Below are 18441 nucleotides of genomic sequence, written 5' to 3' on the forward strand. Positions count from 1 at the left end.
AGTGCAGGTTTTGGTTGAGCAGCAGACGGAGCTCATGGCAACCATGACACAAGTGCTTCCGGCGTTGCTCTCCACGCAGTCTGCTCCAGCGCCGTTCCCTCCTCCCTTTCCTCCGTATGATGAGACGGCGGAGGATTGGGATGCATACGAACATCGCCTTCGGCAGCATTTCCAGGCGTTTCATGTTGCCAATGTGGAGGTATGTCGTGCTCTTTTCTTGTCTTGGATATCTCCCTCACTGTATCAAGTTTTGTGGCAGCTAGCGCCGTTGCAGGAACCCTTGTCCTTGTCTTTTGATGCATTGTTTTCACTGCTGTCTTCCTATTATCGCCGCCGCACGCATGTTGTGGCAGCTAGGGTCGAGTTCTATCAATGCAAGAAACAGCCCCATCAGTCTTACTGCGTGTGCCGCTACACTGCACAGTCTTAGTCACAAGTGTCATTTTGTCACGGAGCAGTCGCGAGAGTTGTATGCCCATGTTATGGTGCGCGATGTCATTGTTCGTTCGGCCCCTGATAGGGAGGTCCGACAACGCTGCAGTTGGAAGACCATTCCCTTGAGGAAGTCCTGTCCATTGCTCCATTGTATGAAGTCTCTCATGCCACAGGTCAACAAGTTGGAAGCGTGGTGCGACGTCGTGGCGGTTCAGGGCAGCGCGGCTGCGTCCGGGGTAGATGACGTGCGAGTGGTACAATCTGGCCGTCGGCCCCTGTTACCGTCCTGTGCGTCGTGCTATATACATCATGATTGGTCAGAGTGCCCCCAGCGTTGGGCCGTTTGTCACAAATGTAATAAATAAGGACACATTGATAAAGTTTGCTGCTCAGCCTCAAAAGAATCGAAGGAAGCAGGTACAGAGGACATGGACGTTGACATTCAGGAAGTTTCATCGGGCCAGGCTCCCGACGCATCGGCACACAAACTCTTTATCGAGGTGTCGGTTTGGTTGCGCCGATTACAACTACAAGTAGATACGGGTGTGGCAGTTTCCTTGTTGAATGCACAAACTTACTCCGACCTTGGGTCACCCCTGTTGCTGCCAGTTTATTGGCATCTACGTGGTTATGGTAAACAGTTCATTCCCCTACTGGGTCAATTCGCTACCGACGTTACTTGCAAATCAGTCACTTGGCCTCTTACTTTTATTGTTGTCAGTGATGCGAGCTCCACTAACCTTTTTGGATTGGATGCCTTTCAAGCTTTCGGTGTTTCTATCGCAGACACCATACAGTTGGTCTCCGAAGATGTTCCTTATCAATCATTGGAATCTTTGATCTCTGACTTTCAGGATATCTTTGAGGAGGGCCTGGGGCATGTTTTGGACTTTGAAGCTCACTTAACGTTGAAGGCGTCGGCTCGCCTGCATTTTCTACGCGCGAAGCAGATCCCCTTGGCTCTCCGCCCTCTGGTAAAAGCAGAGCTAGACCGGCTGACAGCCCTAGAGGTTGTTCTTCCCATTTCTTCTAGTGAGTGGGCTTCGCCCCTCGTTATTGTCAGGAAACCCTCAGGAAAATTACGTCTTTGTGGCAATTTCAAGGCCACCATTAATTCCCAATTGGTGATGGACACCTATCCCTTGCCTCATTCTGAGGAATTGTTCTCTGCCGTGGCGGGAGGCCAATATATCTCAAAAATCGATCTTTTGGAGGCCTGTCATCAGATACCACTTGATGAGGACTCCAAACGGCTGGCAGTCGTCAACACCCCGTTTGGCCTTTACTAATACCAGCAGTTGGCCATCGGAATATCCAGTGCCCCAGTGATATTTCAGTGTTATCTTGAGCACGTCACGTCGACAATCCCTCATTGCATTAATTACCTGGACGACATAATTGTCACAGGCCGCAGCATGAAGGAACACTTGCACAACCTTTGAAACCTCTTTCTCAAATTCAGGTCCATGGGTCCGCTTTGCAACCTGCGTAAGTCGAACTTCTTCCAACCATCCATTGAGTATGTGGGCTACACCATTTCTTGACACGGTGTCCAGCTGCTAGGAAGTTTGGTCCAAGGTATCGTCGACCTTCCACGGCCCGCTTGGCTGAAGAAGTTACAAGCTTTTTTAGGCAAGATTGCCTATTACCACCGGTTCATTCCCAGAGCTTCCACCATGGCCCACTCCATGTACTGCCTTCCGCACAAAGGTGTTCCTTTTGATTGGTCGCCTGCATGCGAGCGAGTGTTCACCTCATTGAAGGGCCTCCTCATGTCAGTGCCTTGCTTGGTTACTTTTGACCCCAATAAGCCATTGGTCCTGGCTACAGATGCTTTGCAGTATGGGGTGGGGGCGGTCCTGGCCCATCGCAACGCGGATGGCTCTGAGCAGCCACTGGCGTTTGTGTCTAAAACTCTTAGTCCCACGCAGGCCCATTACTCCCAGGTGGAAAAAGAGGCTTTGGCCATTGTCTACGCTGCTGCCAAGTTTCACCCTTTCTTGTATGGCACGAAGTTTCTGTTAATCACTGACCATAAGCCATTAATATCGTTATTTGGCCCCGCCTCTCAGATTCCGGATAGGGCAGCCCACAGACTGCAGCGTTGGGCCTTGTTACTCTCTTAGTACCATTATGACATTCATTTTGGCCCTACTGGACAGCATGCCAATGCCAACACTCTTTCCTGTCTTTCGGTGGGCCCGGATCCTAAGTTCGATTGGGAGGAGATTATGCGTATTCATTTAGATGTGGCATCCCGCCACGCGGTTGATGGCTTCCCGATCACTAGTTCTAGAATCACCAGGGAAACGGCAACTGACCCGGTTCTCCGGCAAGTAATTCGCCTCGTTCAGCAGGGATGGTCATCCCAACCTCCAGGTCGGGCCTCGGACCCTCTTCGTAATTATTTTGTTCTATGTGAGTGCCTCTCAGTCTTGGAAGGAGTTCTCCTTCTGGCTACAGATGATACAGCTCCTCGCGTGGTTCTTCCTGCAAGTTTGTGAAGGGAGGTCCTCACGTTATTACATGAGGGGCACTGGGGTGTTTCCCGTACTAAAACCTTGGCTCGCAGACATGTGTACTGGCCTGGTATTGACAGAGAAATTGAGCACTTGGTGGCCACCTGTTCCCAGTGTGCGAGCAGTCTCCCAGGTCAGCATTCTCTTCATGACCACCCGCAACCCAGGCATGGGAACATGTTCACATAGATTTTGCGGGCCCGTTTCTCAATGGTTTTTGCCTCATTGTCATTGATGCTTATTCCCGATTCCCATATGTGGTGTGCTGCTCCTCAACCACTTCAGAAGTTGCACTAGCAAAAATCATTTCTGTGGAAGGTCTGCCAGTCACCCTAGTATCGGACAATGGACCTCAGTTTATTTCGCAGACCTTCCCGGATTTTTGTAGGCACTTCGGTATTCGGCACGTTTGCTCTCCCCCCTTTCATCCACAATCAAATGGGGAAGCCAAGCGCATGGTGCGCACATTTAAGACGCAGATGAAAAAGTGCAGCCCTGCAGAGCTCCTCCACGGGCGCCAACCTAGGACTCTGCTGCACCTCCTCTGGCCTGGTCCTCGCCAGTCTTCACAAAACGGGGTACCCGGCTTTCCACCAGGTATGTCGGTCTGGGCACGTGGGTTTGGTCGCAATCCACGTTGGATACCGGCGGTGGTCCTGCGCCGCAATGGCCGCCGGCTCTATACCTTGCAGGTGGGGGATCGGGAGGTACGTCGTCACCAAAATCAGTTACGTCCAAGTTTCGGCACACACCCTCCGACCCCTTGGGCGCCGGCTTCCCCACTGCCGGCACCCGTGTTGTTTTCTCAGGGGATGCTACCGCCCCTCCCACCTGTGATTCCGCCACACTGTGAGGGTTCTCAGCCTTGGTGGCCTCCAGTAGCTCCAGCACCGGCATAGCCATCGTTAGAGATGCCCCGGCGAGAGCCGGCCCCCCTCGCGGGCCCGGTTCCTCAGGAGGCTGGTTCACCTGTGATCGTCCCTTCCCCATCGTCCCCGCCACTGGGTCTTGCCCCTCCCGAGGTGGACCAGGATTCGGCGTTCAACGGCTTGTCGCCCATTCTGTCCCGGGCTCCGGTGGTGGGACGACGGGAGCCTCTTCGTATGGGTCACTTCCAACCGTATTCGAAGGTTCTGGCTTGAGGGTTGGCAGATCCCTCAGACTCCAGCCTTCCAATGGAGGTGGAGGTCATCACTACTGTACAACGCTCCACCTTCCGACGCAGTGGATCACAGTGGCTTCACCCCCCGAAGGAGGAGGAGTGCAGTAGCCACCAGAAAGATCGCGGGAGGCGCACATTGCCACGGCACGTTATGGACAGTAGTTGCCGCAAGTAAAGTCCTGCCCACCATGTGAGAATTCGGCCGCGCCCTCTGCCAACAGAACAACAACAACAACAACTCAGGCAGCACGGGCTGTGCCCAGCCAGTTCACATCAGGCATACCTAGCTGATAGTTCCCAGTCTACACTAGGTGAAAGGCGACGGAAACGCGAATCGTGTTACTACACCTATTGCTATAATAATGTGAAGCTAACACAAAGTCTAGGCATCAGTCAACTTCTGAAACTGAAGTTTCAGGAATACAATTAAAATCAACATAAATGCCTACTAGAATTCTGTGTAGCTCAAAGAAACTGGAATTATATGATTAATTTCATCCAGTTAAGTATAATGAGTCAGCCCAGTCATTATGATTATGAATTATGAGTCTAACCTCTTCGTAAATGACAGCACTGAGGAACTGCAATGAAATAAATAGGTTTGTAGTACACCATAAGAAGCAATTACAATATTCATAACTCAGTTGAGAACAGCACTTCAGCAGAAACATTTTCATATGCCTAAGTTTAATACTCCAGCAACTGTAAGATAAGTCAATTCTGTTGCACCATTGCTTTCATTCAGTGAAATTATTTACTGGAGTCTCAGCATTTGCAATTTGTACTCAGTGTTCTACAGAAGCATGTAATGGACAAATAAGTAATTGTGACAATGGTACCAAAACAGCTATTTGTTTCTTTACAGTAGACAGAAGTACTGGGATACGGAACAGTTAATCTTAGCAAATCATATCCCAGTACTTTTATCCTTAGTATTAATAATGTCACCATTCCACAACAGCAGCAAGGATGTAGCTTTTCAGGATAATTCTGTACTGACGGGCAGCATCTGAGCAAGGAATATATGATCGGGACCTTCAGACACTATAGTACTTTGGCATTGTCAGTATTTGTTTATTCAAATACGGATAATATATAGTAATTTTAAAATAAATTTATTTTGCTGTCTTGGTATTCACTATCCCAGATGTTGGGGGAAATTGTTTATAGCATCGTTAATTTAAACTTTGAGTCAACAAAAAACAAACATACTTTGCATAATAAATTTTGTTTACATACAATAAAGAAACTTTTTAATTTGGGAAATTACAATAAAATTTGAATTACACACTGAGGTGACAAAAGTCATGAGATACCTCCTAATCTCATGTTGGACCTCCTTTTGTCCAGTGTAGTGCAAAAAACTTGACATGGCATGGACTCAACACATCGCTGGAAGCCCCTTCCAGAAATATTGAGCCATGCTGCCTCTATAGCTGTCCAAGTAACCTCTCGATTACATACCATGAATGTCTGACAGAATTTGTGTCAGGAAATCTGGGTGTCGAAATAATTCAATCCAATTGTCCAGTATGTTTTTCAAACCAATCGCGAACAACTGTGCCCCAGTGACATGACAATGTTTGTTGGGAACATGAGGTTCATGAATGGCTGCAAATGGTCACCAAGTAGCCAAACGTAACCATTTCAATTGATGGGCAGCTCAGTTGCACCAGAGGACCCAGTCCATTCTGTGTAAACACAGCCCACGCCATTATGGAGCAGCCATCAGCTAGCACAGTGCCTTGTTGACAACTTGGGTCTATGGCTTTGTGGTGTCTGTGCCATACACTAAACCCTGCCATCAGCTCTTAACAACTGAAATTGGGACTCATCTGACGAGACCACAGTTTGCCAGTCACAGAGGGTCCAACTGATATGGTCATGAGACTAGAGGAGGCACAACATGCAATGTTGTGCTGTTTCTGCAGTTATTTCATGAAGAGTTGATTGTCTTAGCACTGACAACTCTATGGAAACATTGCTGCTCTCAATCATTAAGTGAAGGCTGCCAGCTGCTGCACTGTCCATGGTGAGGGGGAATGCCTGAAATTTGGTATTTTCAGCACACTCTTGACACTGGGGACCTCTGAATATTGAATTCCGTAATGAATTTCAAAATGGACAGTTCCATGCTTCTAGCTCCATCTGCCACTTCACATTCAAAGTCTGCAAATTTCGATCATGTAGCCATTATAATGTTGGAAATCTTTTCACATGAATCACCTCAGTACAAATGACAGTTCTATCAATTCCTTGCCCTTTAATACTTTGTGTATGCGATACTACAATCATCTGCATATGTGCATATCACTGTCCCATGATTTTTGTCACCTGGAGGGAGGAGGAGGGGGGGGGGGATTGGTATTATTTTATGAAGAATAGTTCAAGTTTGGTTGCTGAGTTATGGTATTCAGCCTTTTAATATCAAAAATAAACACACGAAGCAGTTTTCAGTATCATAGGCCATTCTCAGGTGACAACTGAATGTTGGAACTAAACATAAAATACTAGTGATATTGTTGTAGTTTTAGTTGTTGTCTTCAGTCCAAAGACTGCTTTCATGCAGTTCTCAATGTTACTTTACACTGTGTAAGCATCTTCATCTCTGAATGACTACTACAACCTGGACCCTTTTGAACCTGCTTACCATACTTCCCTCCAGTACTAAATTGGTGATCCCTTGAAGTTTCAGAACCTGTTCTATCAACAAATACCTTCTTTTAGTCAAGTTGTGCTACAAATTTCTTCTCTCTCCACTTCTGTTCAGTGCTGTCTCATTGATTACATGATCTACCTATCTAATATTCAGCAGTCTTCTGTAAAACAACATTCCAAAAGCTTTTTTCTCTTCTTTTCTGAACCGATTATCATTCATGTTTCACTCCCATACAAGGATACATCCAGACACTTAAATCTACATTTGATGTTAAAAAATTTCTCTTCTTCAGAAATGCTTTTCTTATCACTGCCAGTCTATGTTCTATATCCTCTCTATTTTGGCCATCATTAGTTATTTTACTGCCCAAATAACAAACTCATCTACTTTTAGTGTATTGCTCCCTAATGTAATTCCCTCAGCACTGCCTGATTTAATTCAACTACAGTCCATTATCCTTGTTTTGATTTTGTTGTTGTTGTTCATCTTATTTTACCTTTTAAAGGCATTGTTCACTCTGTTCAACTGCTCTTGCAAGTCCTTTGCTGTCTTTGACATAATTACAATGTCTTTGGCCAACCTCAAAGTTTTCATTTTCGCTCCCTGAACTTTAATTCCTTCTCCAAACAATTTCTTTGGTTTCCTTTACTGCTCACCCAGTGCACCGACTGAATAGCTTTGGGGATAGGCTAAACCCCTGTCTCACTCCTTTATCAACCAGTGTTTCCCTTTCACACTATCACACCCCTTGATTCTCGGAACTTCCATCTGATTTCTGTACAAGTTATATGTAACCTTTTGCTCACCATATTTTATCCTTGATACCTTCAGAATTTCAAAGAGTGTATTTGAGTCAACATTTTCAAAAGCTCCCTCCAGATCTACAACTGCTATAAACATAGGTTTACCTTTTCTTATCCTATCTTCTAAGGTAAGCCATGGGGTCAGTGTTGCCTAATATCTTCCTAAATTTCTCCACACTTCAAACTGATCTTCCCTGAAGCCATTCTTCTGAAAAGAATTCATGTCTGCATTTTGCAGTCAGACTTGTTAAAATGATATATTGGTAATACTGAAACCTGTCACATCTGGTTTCCTTGGAATTTGAATTACTACACTGTTCTTGAGGTCTGAGGGTATTATGCCTGTCTCATACATCTTGGGCATCAAATGTAATAGTTTTTATATATGACTTCTTCACGGGTTGTCAGCCAAGTAGCGTCGTCGTCTCATAGCAACGTTTCGATGGAATGTGTCTCCATCATCTTCAGGCGAAGTGTCGGGATATCGTCGGTCATAGGCTTATATCTCTGCAGGACCGCTCTCCGCTTCCCGCGGCCGGCCAATCACGCCCCCGCGGAATTGCCCGATGCGCCTGGATCGGCCAGTGGTGGGGGGGACGCGTGCGCGAAGCTGACTAGTAGGTCTTAATTTTCCAGCTGCATTCCCTGTAGTACTTTCACAAACTTAGCCGAGTTTTTCACATGGTGTGGACCGTAACCCACCAAGGGTTTTAGCATCTGTGATAAATGCTTAGCAACACCATATGTCGGCGGGTTAATGTGACATCCTTATTCACACGAGTACCAGTAGAAGACTCCTTTGCTTTACTCGAAGAACACTTTGAGGAGGATATCATCAAGCTCTTTCGCCATGTTCTAACCACCACCTATTTCAAGTGTGGTGGGAAGTTCTATGAACAGATAGATGGTGTAGCTATGGGCTCCCCCCTAGCACCAGGCATAGCCGACCTATACCTGGAGCACTTCGAAAAGCTAGCACTGGACACTGCTAAACACAAGCCAAAAGCCTTCTACAGGTACGTTGACGATACCTTTGTAGTATGGCCACATGGCAGGGACAAACTGCTAGAGTTCCATCAACACCTCAACAGCATACATGGAAATATCAAATTTACCATGGAGATAGAAGAGGACAGAAGCTTACCCTTTCTGGATATCCTGATCACAAGAAACATGGACGGCACGCTGGGGCACGCAGTGTATAGAAAGAAAACACACATGGACCTCTATCTTAATGCCAATAGCTGCCACCACCCTGTGCAACGCAATGCTGTACTCAACACCTTAGTGCACAGGGTCAGGTCCATCTGCGATAAGGAAAGTTTGCCAGGAGAATTGCAACACCTAAAGGACACCTTCAAGAAAAATGGATACAGTGAGACACAAATAAGGAAAGCTCTGAAGACCGACCACAAGAAGAGAGAAGAGAGACTGGATGAAGACGAAGCAATGGGCTGTGCGTTCTTGCCATACACGGGTCCTCCGACGTCCAAGATCACGAGAATTCTCAAGAAACATAAAGTGAAGACCATTTTCCGCGCAGCAGGAAAAATCAAAGACCTTCTCGGTTCAACCAAGGATCCACTAGGTCTGACGGCACCAGGTGTGTACAAGATCGGACGCGAATGTGGGATGCAATATATAGGACAGACACAGCGTTGCATCTCACAGCGCCGCATTGAACACATTAGGCATGTACGCTTGGGTCAGATCAACAAATCTGCTGTGGTGGAACATAGTATTGACGAGAAGCACACCTTCGATTTCGGGACACAATGAAAATATGCAGTACAAACAGATTTTGGGACTCAGTAATCAAAGATTCCATAGAAATACAGTTACACAACAACCTAATCAACCGTGACAGTGGCCACCATCTCAGCACAGCCTGGGATCCTGCAATCAGGAAAATCAGAGAAGAACGTTCCGTTCCACCAAGAGCCTCGGACGGAGCAAACAGAGACGGACGCTGGGACTCGAACCCCACGCACGCATCCCCCCCACCACCAGCCGATCCAGGCGCATCGGGCGATTCCGCGGGGGCGTGATTGGCTGACAGCGGGAAGCGGAGAGCGGTCCAGCAGAGATATAAGCCCGCAACTGACGATACCCCGACACTTCGCCTGAAGATGATGGGAGACGCATTCCATCGAAATGTTGCTATGAGACAATGACACTACTCGGCTGACAACCCGTGAAGACTTCATATATGAAATTCGGTGAGAAAGAATGCACTCGCATAGAATAGTTTTGTCATGGCTAATTCTCCCAAGGATATCAGTAGTTCTGATGGAATGTTATCTACTTCAGGGGCCTTGTTTCGACTTAGGTCTTTTAGTGCTCTGTCAACTTATTCTCAAAGTATCATATCTCGCATCTCGTCATGTCCTCTTCCCTTTCTAATTATCATAACTTCAAGTTAATATGTTTCGTGTAGCCCCTCCATATATTCCTTCAATCTTTCAGCTCTCCCTGATTTGCAAAGTACTGGTTTCCCATCTGAGCTCTTGACATTCGAACAGCTGTTTCTCATTCCCCCAAAAGACTTAATTTTTCTGTTCTATCTTTCCCTACTTATATATACTTTTATATCCTTAGATTTGTCCTCTAGCCATTCATGTTTAGCCAATTTGCACTTCCTGTCCATCTCATTTTGTCAGATGTTTGTATTCCAGTTCAGCTGTTTTATGGGCTGCATTTTTATATTTTCTTCTTTCAGCATTTAAAGCCGGTATCTCCAGTGATATCCTAGGATTTATACTAGGCTTTGTCTCTTTCCCTATCTGATCCTCTGCTGCATTCGCTACTTCATCTCTCAAAGACACCCATTCATCTTCCACTGCATTCCTTTCCCCCATGTCAGTTATCACTACCTAATGCTTCCTCTGAAACTCTCAACAACCCCGCTGGGTGCTTTCAACTTATCTAAGTCCCATATCCGTAATTTCCTACATTTTTGCAATTCCTTCAGTTTTAATATACAGTTCGCAACCAATTTAATTGTGGTCACAGTCCATATCCGCCCCTGGAAATATCTTGTGGTTTAAAATCTGGCTTCGCTATATTTGTCTTACCGATATATAATCAGTGTGCATATTAAAAGAAACAAACAAATGTGGATAAAATGGCTAAAATTGTTCTCATAAAGTGAGGAGGAAACCTGTAAAATGACACTCATTACATTTTGAAATGTCCCCTTAGAAAAATTTATACGTGACTGTATTTTTTTTTTTAGCGCAACACAATCTGACTTTCAGTAATCCCTACAAGAGAATGGCCCTGACTACATTAACCTATATGTTTCACAAATCACTTACCTCACAAAAATCTTCGTTACTCAAACTACTGCAATACAGCGAACGCCACTACCGCCAGCTAAATAAAAGATTAAAACTACGGAAGGCACTAACTACTGATAGGCATAGTTAGCAAATGAAAGATTTTAATAGAGAACAAACAATGTATTTACCTTAATAGTCATCAAAAGTCATAATATATATACCAGTTCATGACATCCAGTCTTACAAATTTCAAAATTCCGCCATTTCTCTCCCTACATCCACCACTGCTGACGGCTCACCTCCAACTGCGCAACGCTACGCGCTGTTAACAGCCAACTGCCCAATGCTACAATGGCGAGTATTACAACAATGCCAACCAGCCACAGACTGCACACAGCACAGCCAGTGATTTTCATACAAAGGTAGCGTTACCAATACAAAAACCTAAACAGCCTACTTACAATTTCATTCACATTAATCCAAAAAATCTCTGTCACACACACCTTAAGATTACAGGGACAGGGTGAAAGTTGCTATACCTGGGTTCAAAATGTAAGTAAAACAGCAGAGGAGCTAAAAGAAAGGAACTGGGAAATCCAAGTGGTTGACCACTTACAAAACACACCCTGTTAACATATTAAGAACATCTCCATAAAATCTTGGGGTACATACCACAAAACCTTAAAACTCTCACCACATTCATTAAATGTGACTTAAAATAAAGGTCAGATCTGTTTACATATTTGCTGCTGCCCTTTGGTCTGAAAATAAAACACTGTCTAATAAAACATGGTGCACAATGATCTGTACACCACAAGCACTACACACTGGAGGATCCTCTCACCAGAGCAAGAAGCCACGCATCATCGGGCTAGGGCCTATGTGAAGATGAGTAAGGAGGACCTTGTCCCAGCTGGGTGACTGAAAAGATGTACACCACAGCCGTGTTGCATTCCCTATTGGGCAAAGCTTATTGTCTGTGACTTCCAGCCACTTCTCTTCCCATTGATGTGTGACTTGGTACCTCGACAGTGAGATGATAACATGCAGAGGGATGGTACACTGAACTAACTGTGGATCATGAGAAGCTTCCTTGGGCTGCTACATTCACCCTTTCATTCCCTGCAATACAATGTGTCCTGGCACCCAGCAGAAAACACCTCTTCCCCATCCTGAATATCCTTGACTATTTTGGCGACTGGATACAAGTGTTGCAGGGGCTGAAGGGCACTCATCGAGTCTGAACAGATGAGGAATTTAGCAGACAGGCACATTTCCTCTGCTCCAGTGCTGCCAAAATCACAGATAATTCAGCATCAAATACAGTGAATTCTCAACATAGGTGAATCCTTAGGACACAAAATGGTAAACAACAGAGCAGCTAATGGGATCCCACTGTTTAGACTTTACTGTGAATAAAGCTACATATTTGTGGTGCTATTTAAAATGTCGGAAAATATCATATTCAAAACAGAAGCAGGAGTGCAATCTCTCCTGTATTGCACTAAATCTAAAATTACTCTGGGAGTATGCAGGATGATAGTCAGTTAAAACCCTGGATTTGAGACTGTACATGCCCCACAAGAAGCGACTACAGCACACACTTTATGCAAATCCCAAATGGCCTCATTGTCAACGGACATCTTGTAAAGAGGCATTCCACAGCTGGAAGGGCAACAGTACGGCATGCTCATGAATTCAAAGTAGCGAGGAATGTGCACTCCTGATGCACCATGAGGAGTTGCTGTCAAATCATACGTAGTGGTTCACCAGCCTCAGCATAGAGACTGGGTATGGGGCTGGTCCTGTAAGCACTTATCATGAGCCTAATCCCCTCATGGTGTACAGCATCAATTGTCTTCAGGTAATAAGGCCTCACTGACCCATACACTGTTCACCCACAGTCCAGCTGCATTCAGATGAAAGCCCTATAAAACTGGAGTAGACATGCACTGCCTGCTCCCCAAGACATGTGGTTATGGTGTTTCAAAATGTTCAGTGCCTTCTGAGCCCCTGCCTTCAGGTCCTTCAGGTGTGGTAACCACTAGAGTTAAGTCAAAATTGAGGCCCAAACCCCACACAGTCTTTAAAAGGGGGGCTGATGTTCCACATATACAGTTCAGGTAAATTAATAATATGACAATAAGGATTAAAATCATCGACTAACAAGGAACACTGTAGGAGAGAGACTCGTTTCAACAATGCTAATACAGGTAACCGACTGCCTTTACTGGAAATCATCCTGATTGCTTTCCATACTGTTATAGAAGTAATGTAACAGTTGAGAGAGTCCAGGAACACTTGCAACGACCTCTTCTTGCTCTTCTTGATGATGCGTCAAGCCTTTGCCCTTGAGACGTGAAAGGCTGTGGGATTTTCCACCATTGGGCAACACTTGAACCATTGTAGAGCTGCAGGACTTACACGGATTACTGAGCAGCACTGATCAGTCCACCAAGGGACAGGTGGCCTCCTAGGATGACAAGAGGGAGAGCTCCATCCAGTCGGTGAATCCAGAATGGAAAGTGATCACTGGAATCAAGGTCATCAATGACTCCCCACTGAAAAAAGTTGACACGAGCTGGAGAGCAGAAAGCGAGGTCAATGGTTGAGGGTGACGCAGCAGCAGCAGCACACAAACAAGTGGGGGTGCCTGTGCTGAGGATGCACAGCTCACTGATATCATAAGGCACTCCGAAACACAATCCCGAGGGCAAGGAGAGGTTGAGCCCCACAAAAGATGATAGGCAATGAAGAAATGGTCAGAGAAGTTGTTCTATAAGATTTGTGAGATCCTCATAGTCTATCACATGTGGAGGTAAGTACAGTGAGATAACAGTGATTCTCTGACACACATGAATTTCAACTGCAACTGCATGCAGGCCAGTAGCCAGGGGGAGAGCAGAGGAGTAGTGTGCACTATTGAGGGGGCATCAGACACTTTAAAATACATTTCCTATGAACACAAGCACATGGGATGTTCCTGTTCTAGGAGTTTCAGTTCCTCTGCACATGTTCTGAACCACTAATGTTCCACTATAGTACAGGAGCCATTTATCATGGAGGTAGCCCTTTCACACTGTCATTCTGCTGTGGAGTGGAGCTGTAGTGACTGGAAGCTTAGTCTTGGAGTGAGGTCAGTGCATCAAGCCAACATCAATGTCCATCATCTCTGAAGATGAATCATGAAAGACATTAGAGAGAGTGAGGTCAGCACTGTTAGACTGCTTACCTCCCATTCTGTTAGCAGTTGAGTCTCTGCCTTTGACTTCAATTTTTTTTTTTTGCTTGGGGAGGCTTTGGAGCCACTGCTGCAAAACTGGTAATGGCAGTGGTGGACCAGATTCAACCACGGAGCTCCATTATGTCAGCACAAAAGCATTGACACATGCAGTACTAGTGCTGACACTAGCATTCTCCATTTCTGTAGCAGCATCAGTCTTCTGAACTGGCTATTTACGAACAGAAGCAAAGGATGTAGCAAGCGGGTGGGGGGGGGGGGGGGGGGCAGAAATGCCTCATACAACTTTTTGGCCTCACCAAATAGGATGTGGTTCATAATTTAAAACTCTTGTATATTCCATTCTTCAAGATATACACTCCAGTCCCTACTCCCGACAAGATCATCCCTAGAGCAATTCGGACACTTCAAAGGAGATGAACAAGTGACTGCTTCATAAGCAGCCTTACCACAACTGACTCCTTCCCAAAGTGCTGGCATTTGAAACAGCAAATTGGGTTGGGGACATAAGGCCATACACTTAGGTGTAGGTAACATGCCTTGGCATGCTCTGGTAGTTTCATGGTGTTGAAAGTAAGTATAAGTGAGTCTGACTTAACCAGATCACCATCTACCCTTCTCATTATATTTTGGATGTCAACAATGACTTCTCAGGCCTATTCAACTTTAAGTTCATCTTCGGGAATGTCCACCAGATCCCTGCATGTCAAAACATCTTTGCTGAAGTTGAAGGTGACATCAAGCTCAGTCTCAATGGCGTATTCCCTGAGGCATTTGGCTTTCTGCAGGTTTGTCACTTGTTCAGAACTTTAGGTTCTGACCAACTGTGTCCCATTCTGCAACCACTTAACAGATTTTAATGTACCTGCAATCCCCTCAATTCTTTTGAATGTAAAAATGTGAGGCATTTTCAAAGCTCCCCTCTTTCCTTTTAACTAATAAGAACATACTCTGAGTACCAGCATGCATTCTGTTACATTATACACTAGAACTATGAAATATTTCTGAGTCTGGAGGACTGCACAAGCCCTCTTTTTAGGTTGAGTGTTATTACCTACCAGTAGCCCACCCATTCCACTGGGAGGAGGAGAAGAAATTTCAAGGATTCCACCTCGGTCTCATGAGCAGCTAGGAATGTAAGGAAGGGTCCACTCACACAGAGCCCCTCTTGCGTGAGTAAGCCTTATACAACTGGGCTGTGGCAGTTTCTCTACAGGTTGCTCACAAACAACTGTTCTACCTCAACATTCATGCATCTCAATGATGTGCAGCACACCTTGAGATTGAGGTTCTTTTTAATAGAGATTTTTACCATCCTCATGATCTGGGTGGTCAAGTCAAGATCCTCATTCCCTGTGACACACAATGTTCCACCATGTCACAGAACATTTACAAAAGGAAGCATTGCTTGTTTTTATATTATTAACAAAATCAGTACATTAAAAGTGGCAATTAAGTTGATTTGCTTGAAGTCTTATTCTGAGTAGCTGTCTTTACTTGTTCCATTGTTTTATTGAACTCTGGCTTTTTCGCTATTCAACTGAGTACAAAATACATTTTGTATTATTCATATCAGTCATACGATTTAAGTTCCTTCAGTTTTCGTATTACTTTTCTCACTCACCTAAGTTACCAACTCTATCTCTCAATTCACACGTTTTTAAGTTGTATTAAAATGGGAGTTCATCTTAAGGTTGACACCAGAGTCCTCAACTGAACCAAAGTGTGACTAGATCAAAAATAAATAAATAAATAAACAAAACCAAGGTCATTATGTCAGAGTAGTACACAAAATTATATGCTTTTAGAAAAGGTCTGAGCATTACATTTAACTGGTCCTGACACTGTCTGTATCTTGGCATTTAAATTGAGATCCATACAGTGAACTCAAGATTGCTGTGAGAGATGTGCAAATTACCATTATTCTATTGTAAGACATATGTTTTTGCTGGCAATGTGTATGCCCACGAGACCATGGGAACAATGGGTCACTCAAAACATACTATCCATTATTCAACAGCAATGTTAATTCTATAATGTCAGCTGTCAGTGTCAAAGTTTCATTAATACAAAAAGAAAGGTCAGAAATCTACTGATGCCTTTATACTTGTATTTTCTTTTCTTAAACCAACTTTTTTTCTTCTTCAGTCTACTTCTGGTGATTTGATCTGGAAACTTCTGATTTCACTGGTGCTTCCTTCCTTCCTTTCCAGTGCCCTTTAACCAGTCAATGTCAGATTGGGATTGGTAAAGTACCACTCCAGTTTCATGGAGAATACACCATACCTTTATACAGGCTTTCAGTGTGATGCAGTCCCACTCCAGAAGGCATTTTGAAGCTACTGCTGGTGACCTGCCAGGGAGGAATCTGTGTACCTCTTCAATCTGTGCAGGATCAAATGTGACAGTGTTTTTCAAATTCTTTGCGCATAGTGCATCTGAGGTGGGACATGGACACCAGCCCAGTATTTACATAAGTGGATGTGAAAAACTGCATAAAAACCACATCCAATTTAGCTGGCACACCGGTCCCAATCATTAACACACAAGGAGGATTTGATCCAGAGCTGATGTACTTAAACATGTCCAGGATGTGGGTGTTTTTGCATGCTTGGCTATCCATGCTGGTATTCACTGATGCTCATAACTTCAAGTTCAGCTTTTTATAGCTTTACCACAAATAACAGTTTTAAGGAACTTATGGGCTAAGCTACCTATTGACCATGTAACAAATGGAGATAGAAAATGTGAAATAGCATGCACATACTATCCCTTCCTCTCTGCCTTATAATTTGGTTACAAAAATTTTGACACTAATGGTACTACATCATACCATATCATCACAAGAACTGATATCCAAACTGACACCCTTTGCAACTACAAAGGGAAATATTATTTTGAATAGTGTTTCACTTACCATGTGACCAGACTTCCGCTGCTTTGATACATATGACATAGACCGTTCAGAAGGGCACCTGAACTTTTCTTCAGAAGAACTAGTTTTTTTATAAAATGATGTGCTGGCTGGATTGTATGAGTTAACTTGTCCATGGGAAGCAATATTTCTATGTGATAGCTCCATATTTTGTCCCTGATGGTGATAAACTTCTTCGTAATGACTTCCATAATGATCATACTGAAATGAAGACAAAATGTCTCAACATGAAAACAAAAAGGGTTTCCACTGCAAGAAGCACAATTTTCATACACAAAAATCATCAATAGAATTGTTTTTAAATTTGACTATCTTACTCGATAAAAATTAGTTACATGAATAATTTGATATGACTGTTTAAATGTACATGATAAAAAAAAGTATGAAATTTAGGAATGGTTTTACTGTCAAAAAGTAGCACGAAAGCAGCTCTCTCTATAATGAATATATGATTTGCTAATGAAACAATGGAAGTACATTAATTTGCATTTGTACACAGAACTACTGCAAGATTAACATGATGCTCGCATAAGGCACACAACATATTTTAGAGAACACTTCAATACATCACTGTTGCCTGCCTTTCCCCTTTATCCAGCATCAGGGCAGGTTGGGATATTTATGGTACTTTCATCATCACCATCACCACCATTTCTTCTTCTTCTTTCTTCTATAACTGTTTAGTTACAGTCCAGACTACTACTCCTTAACTGGTCTACATCGAATCAATCCATTTTGCTCTGGGTCTCCCTCTTGCCCTCAAACTTGGCCTCCATCATTCATTTTAGTATTCTTACATCTTCCATTCTCTTTACATGCCCAAACCATTTTCACCTACTCTTCTCAATTTTATCATTCAACCTTTCTAGTCCAAGTTCTTTCTTAGCATCTTCATTTTTCAGACTGCCTATCCTAGTTTTCCATAACATACACCTTAGAGATTTCAGTTCACTGACTTGGATTCTACTCTACTTTTCTCTTGGTCCAAGTCTGTGATGCAGTCACTAATATGGATGTAAGCTATGTTTTTTATAGCACTTCCTTAGACTTCACTGGCACCTCCCTTCCCCAGACTCCAGCCTTGCATTTTGCATTACCTCACTTTCTAAATATTTCAAGTTGCCCACAACTTCAGTAGTGGTGAAGCGGTGCAAGCAGAGATCAGGCTGTGGGTCTATCAACCAGGTCAAACATTCTACAACAATGGTGTCAACAAACTGGTTTCTCATTGGAAGAAATGTGTTCATCACCAGTGTGACTATGTTGAGAAATAAATATGTACTTATGAAGAATAAAGATGTAGAATGTGAAAGGTAGGAAGATTAGGCTTCACATCCCATTGACATTGAGGTCATTAGAGATGGCGCACAAGCATTGAACTGTCATCCTCTCAAATGTGAGTCCAG

At 44.1% G+C, this 18441-nt stretch overlaps 1 protein-coding gene across 1 annotated transcript in view; it reads right to left on the minus strand.

The window, feature by feature from the left end:
• Positions 1-18441, minus strand: part of LOC126469585 (uncharacterized) — a 328341-nt gene that overhangs the window by 9141 nt on the left and 300759 nt on the right. The window contains exon 10 of the mRNA XM_050096702.1: positions 17018-17236. Within this exon, the coding sequence (XP_049952659.1) occupies positions 17018-17236 (219 nt within the window). The remainder of the gene's footprint in view (positions 1-17017; positions 17237-18441) is intronic.

This window comes from Schistocerca serialis, chromosome 3, assembly GCF_023864345.2.
Source record: "Schistocerca serialis cubense isolate TAMUIC-IGC-003099 chromosome 3, iqSchSeri2.2, whole genome shotgun sequence".
Lineage (NCBI taxonomy): Eukaryota > Metazoa > Arthropoda > Insecta > Orthoptera > Acrididae > Schistocerca > Schistocerca serialis.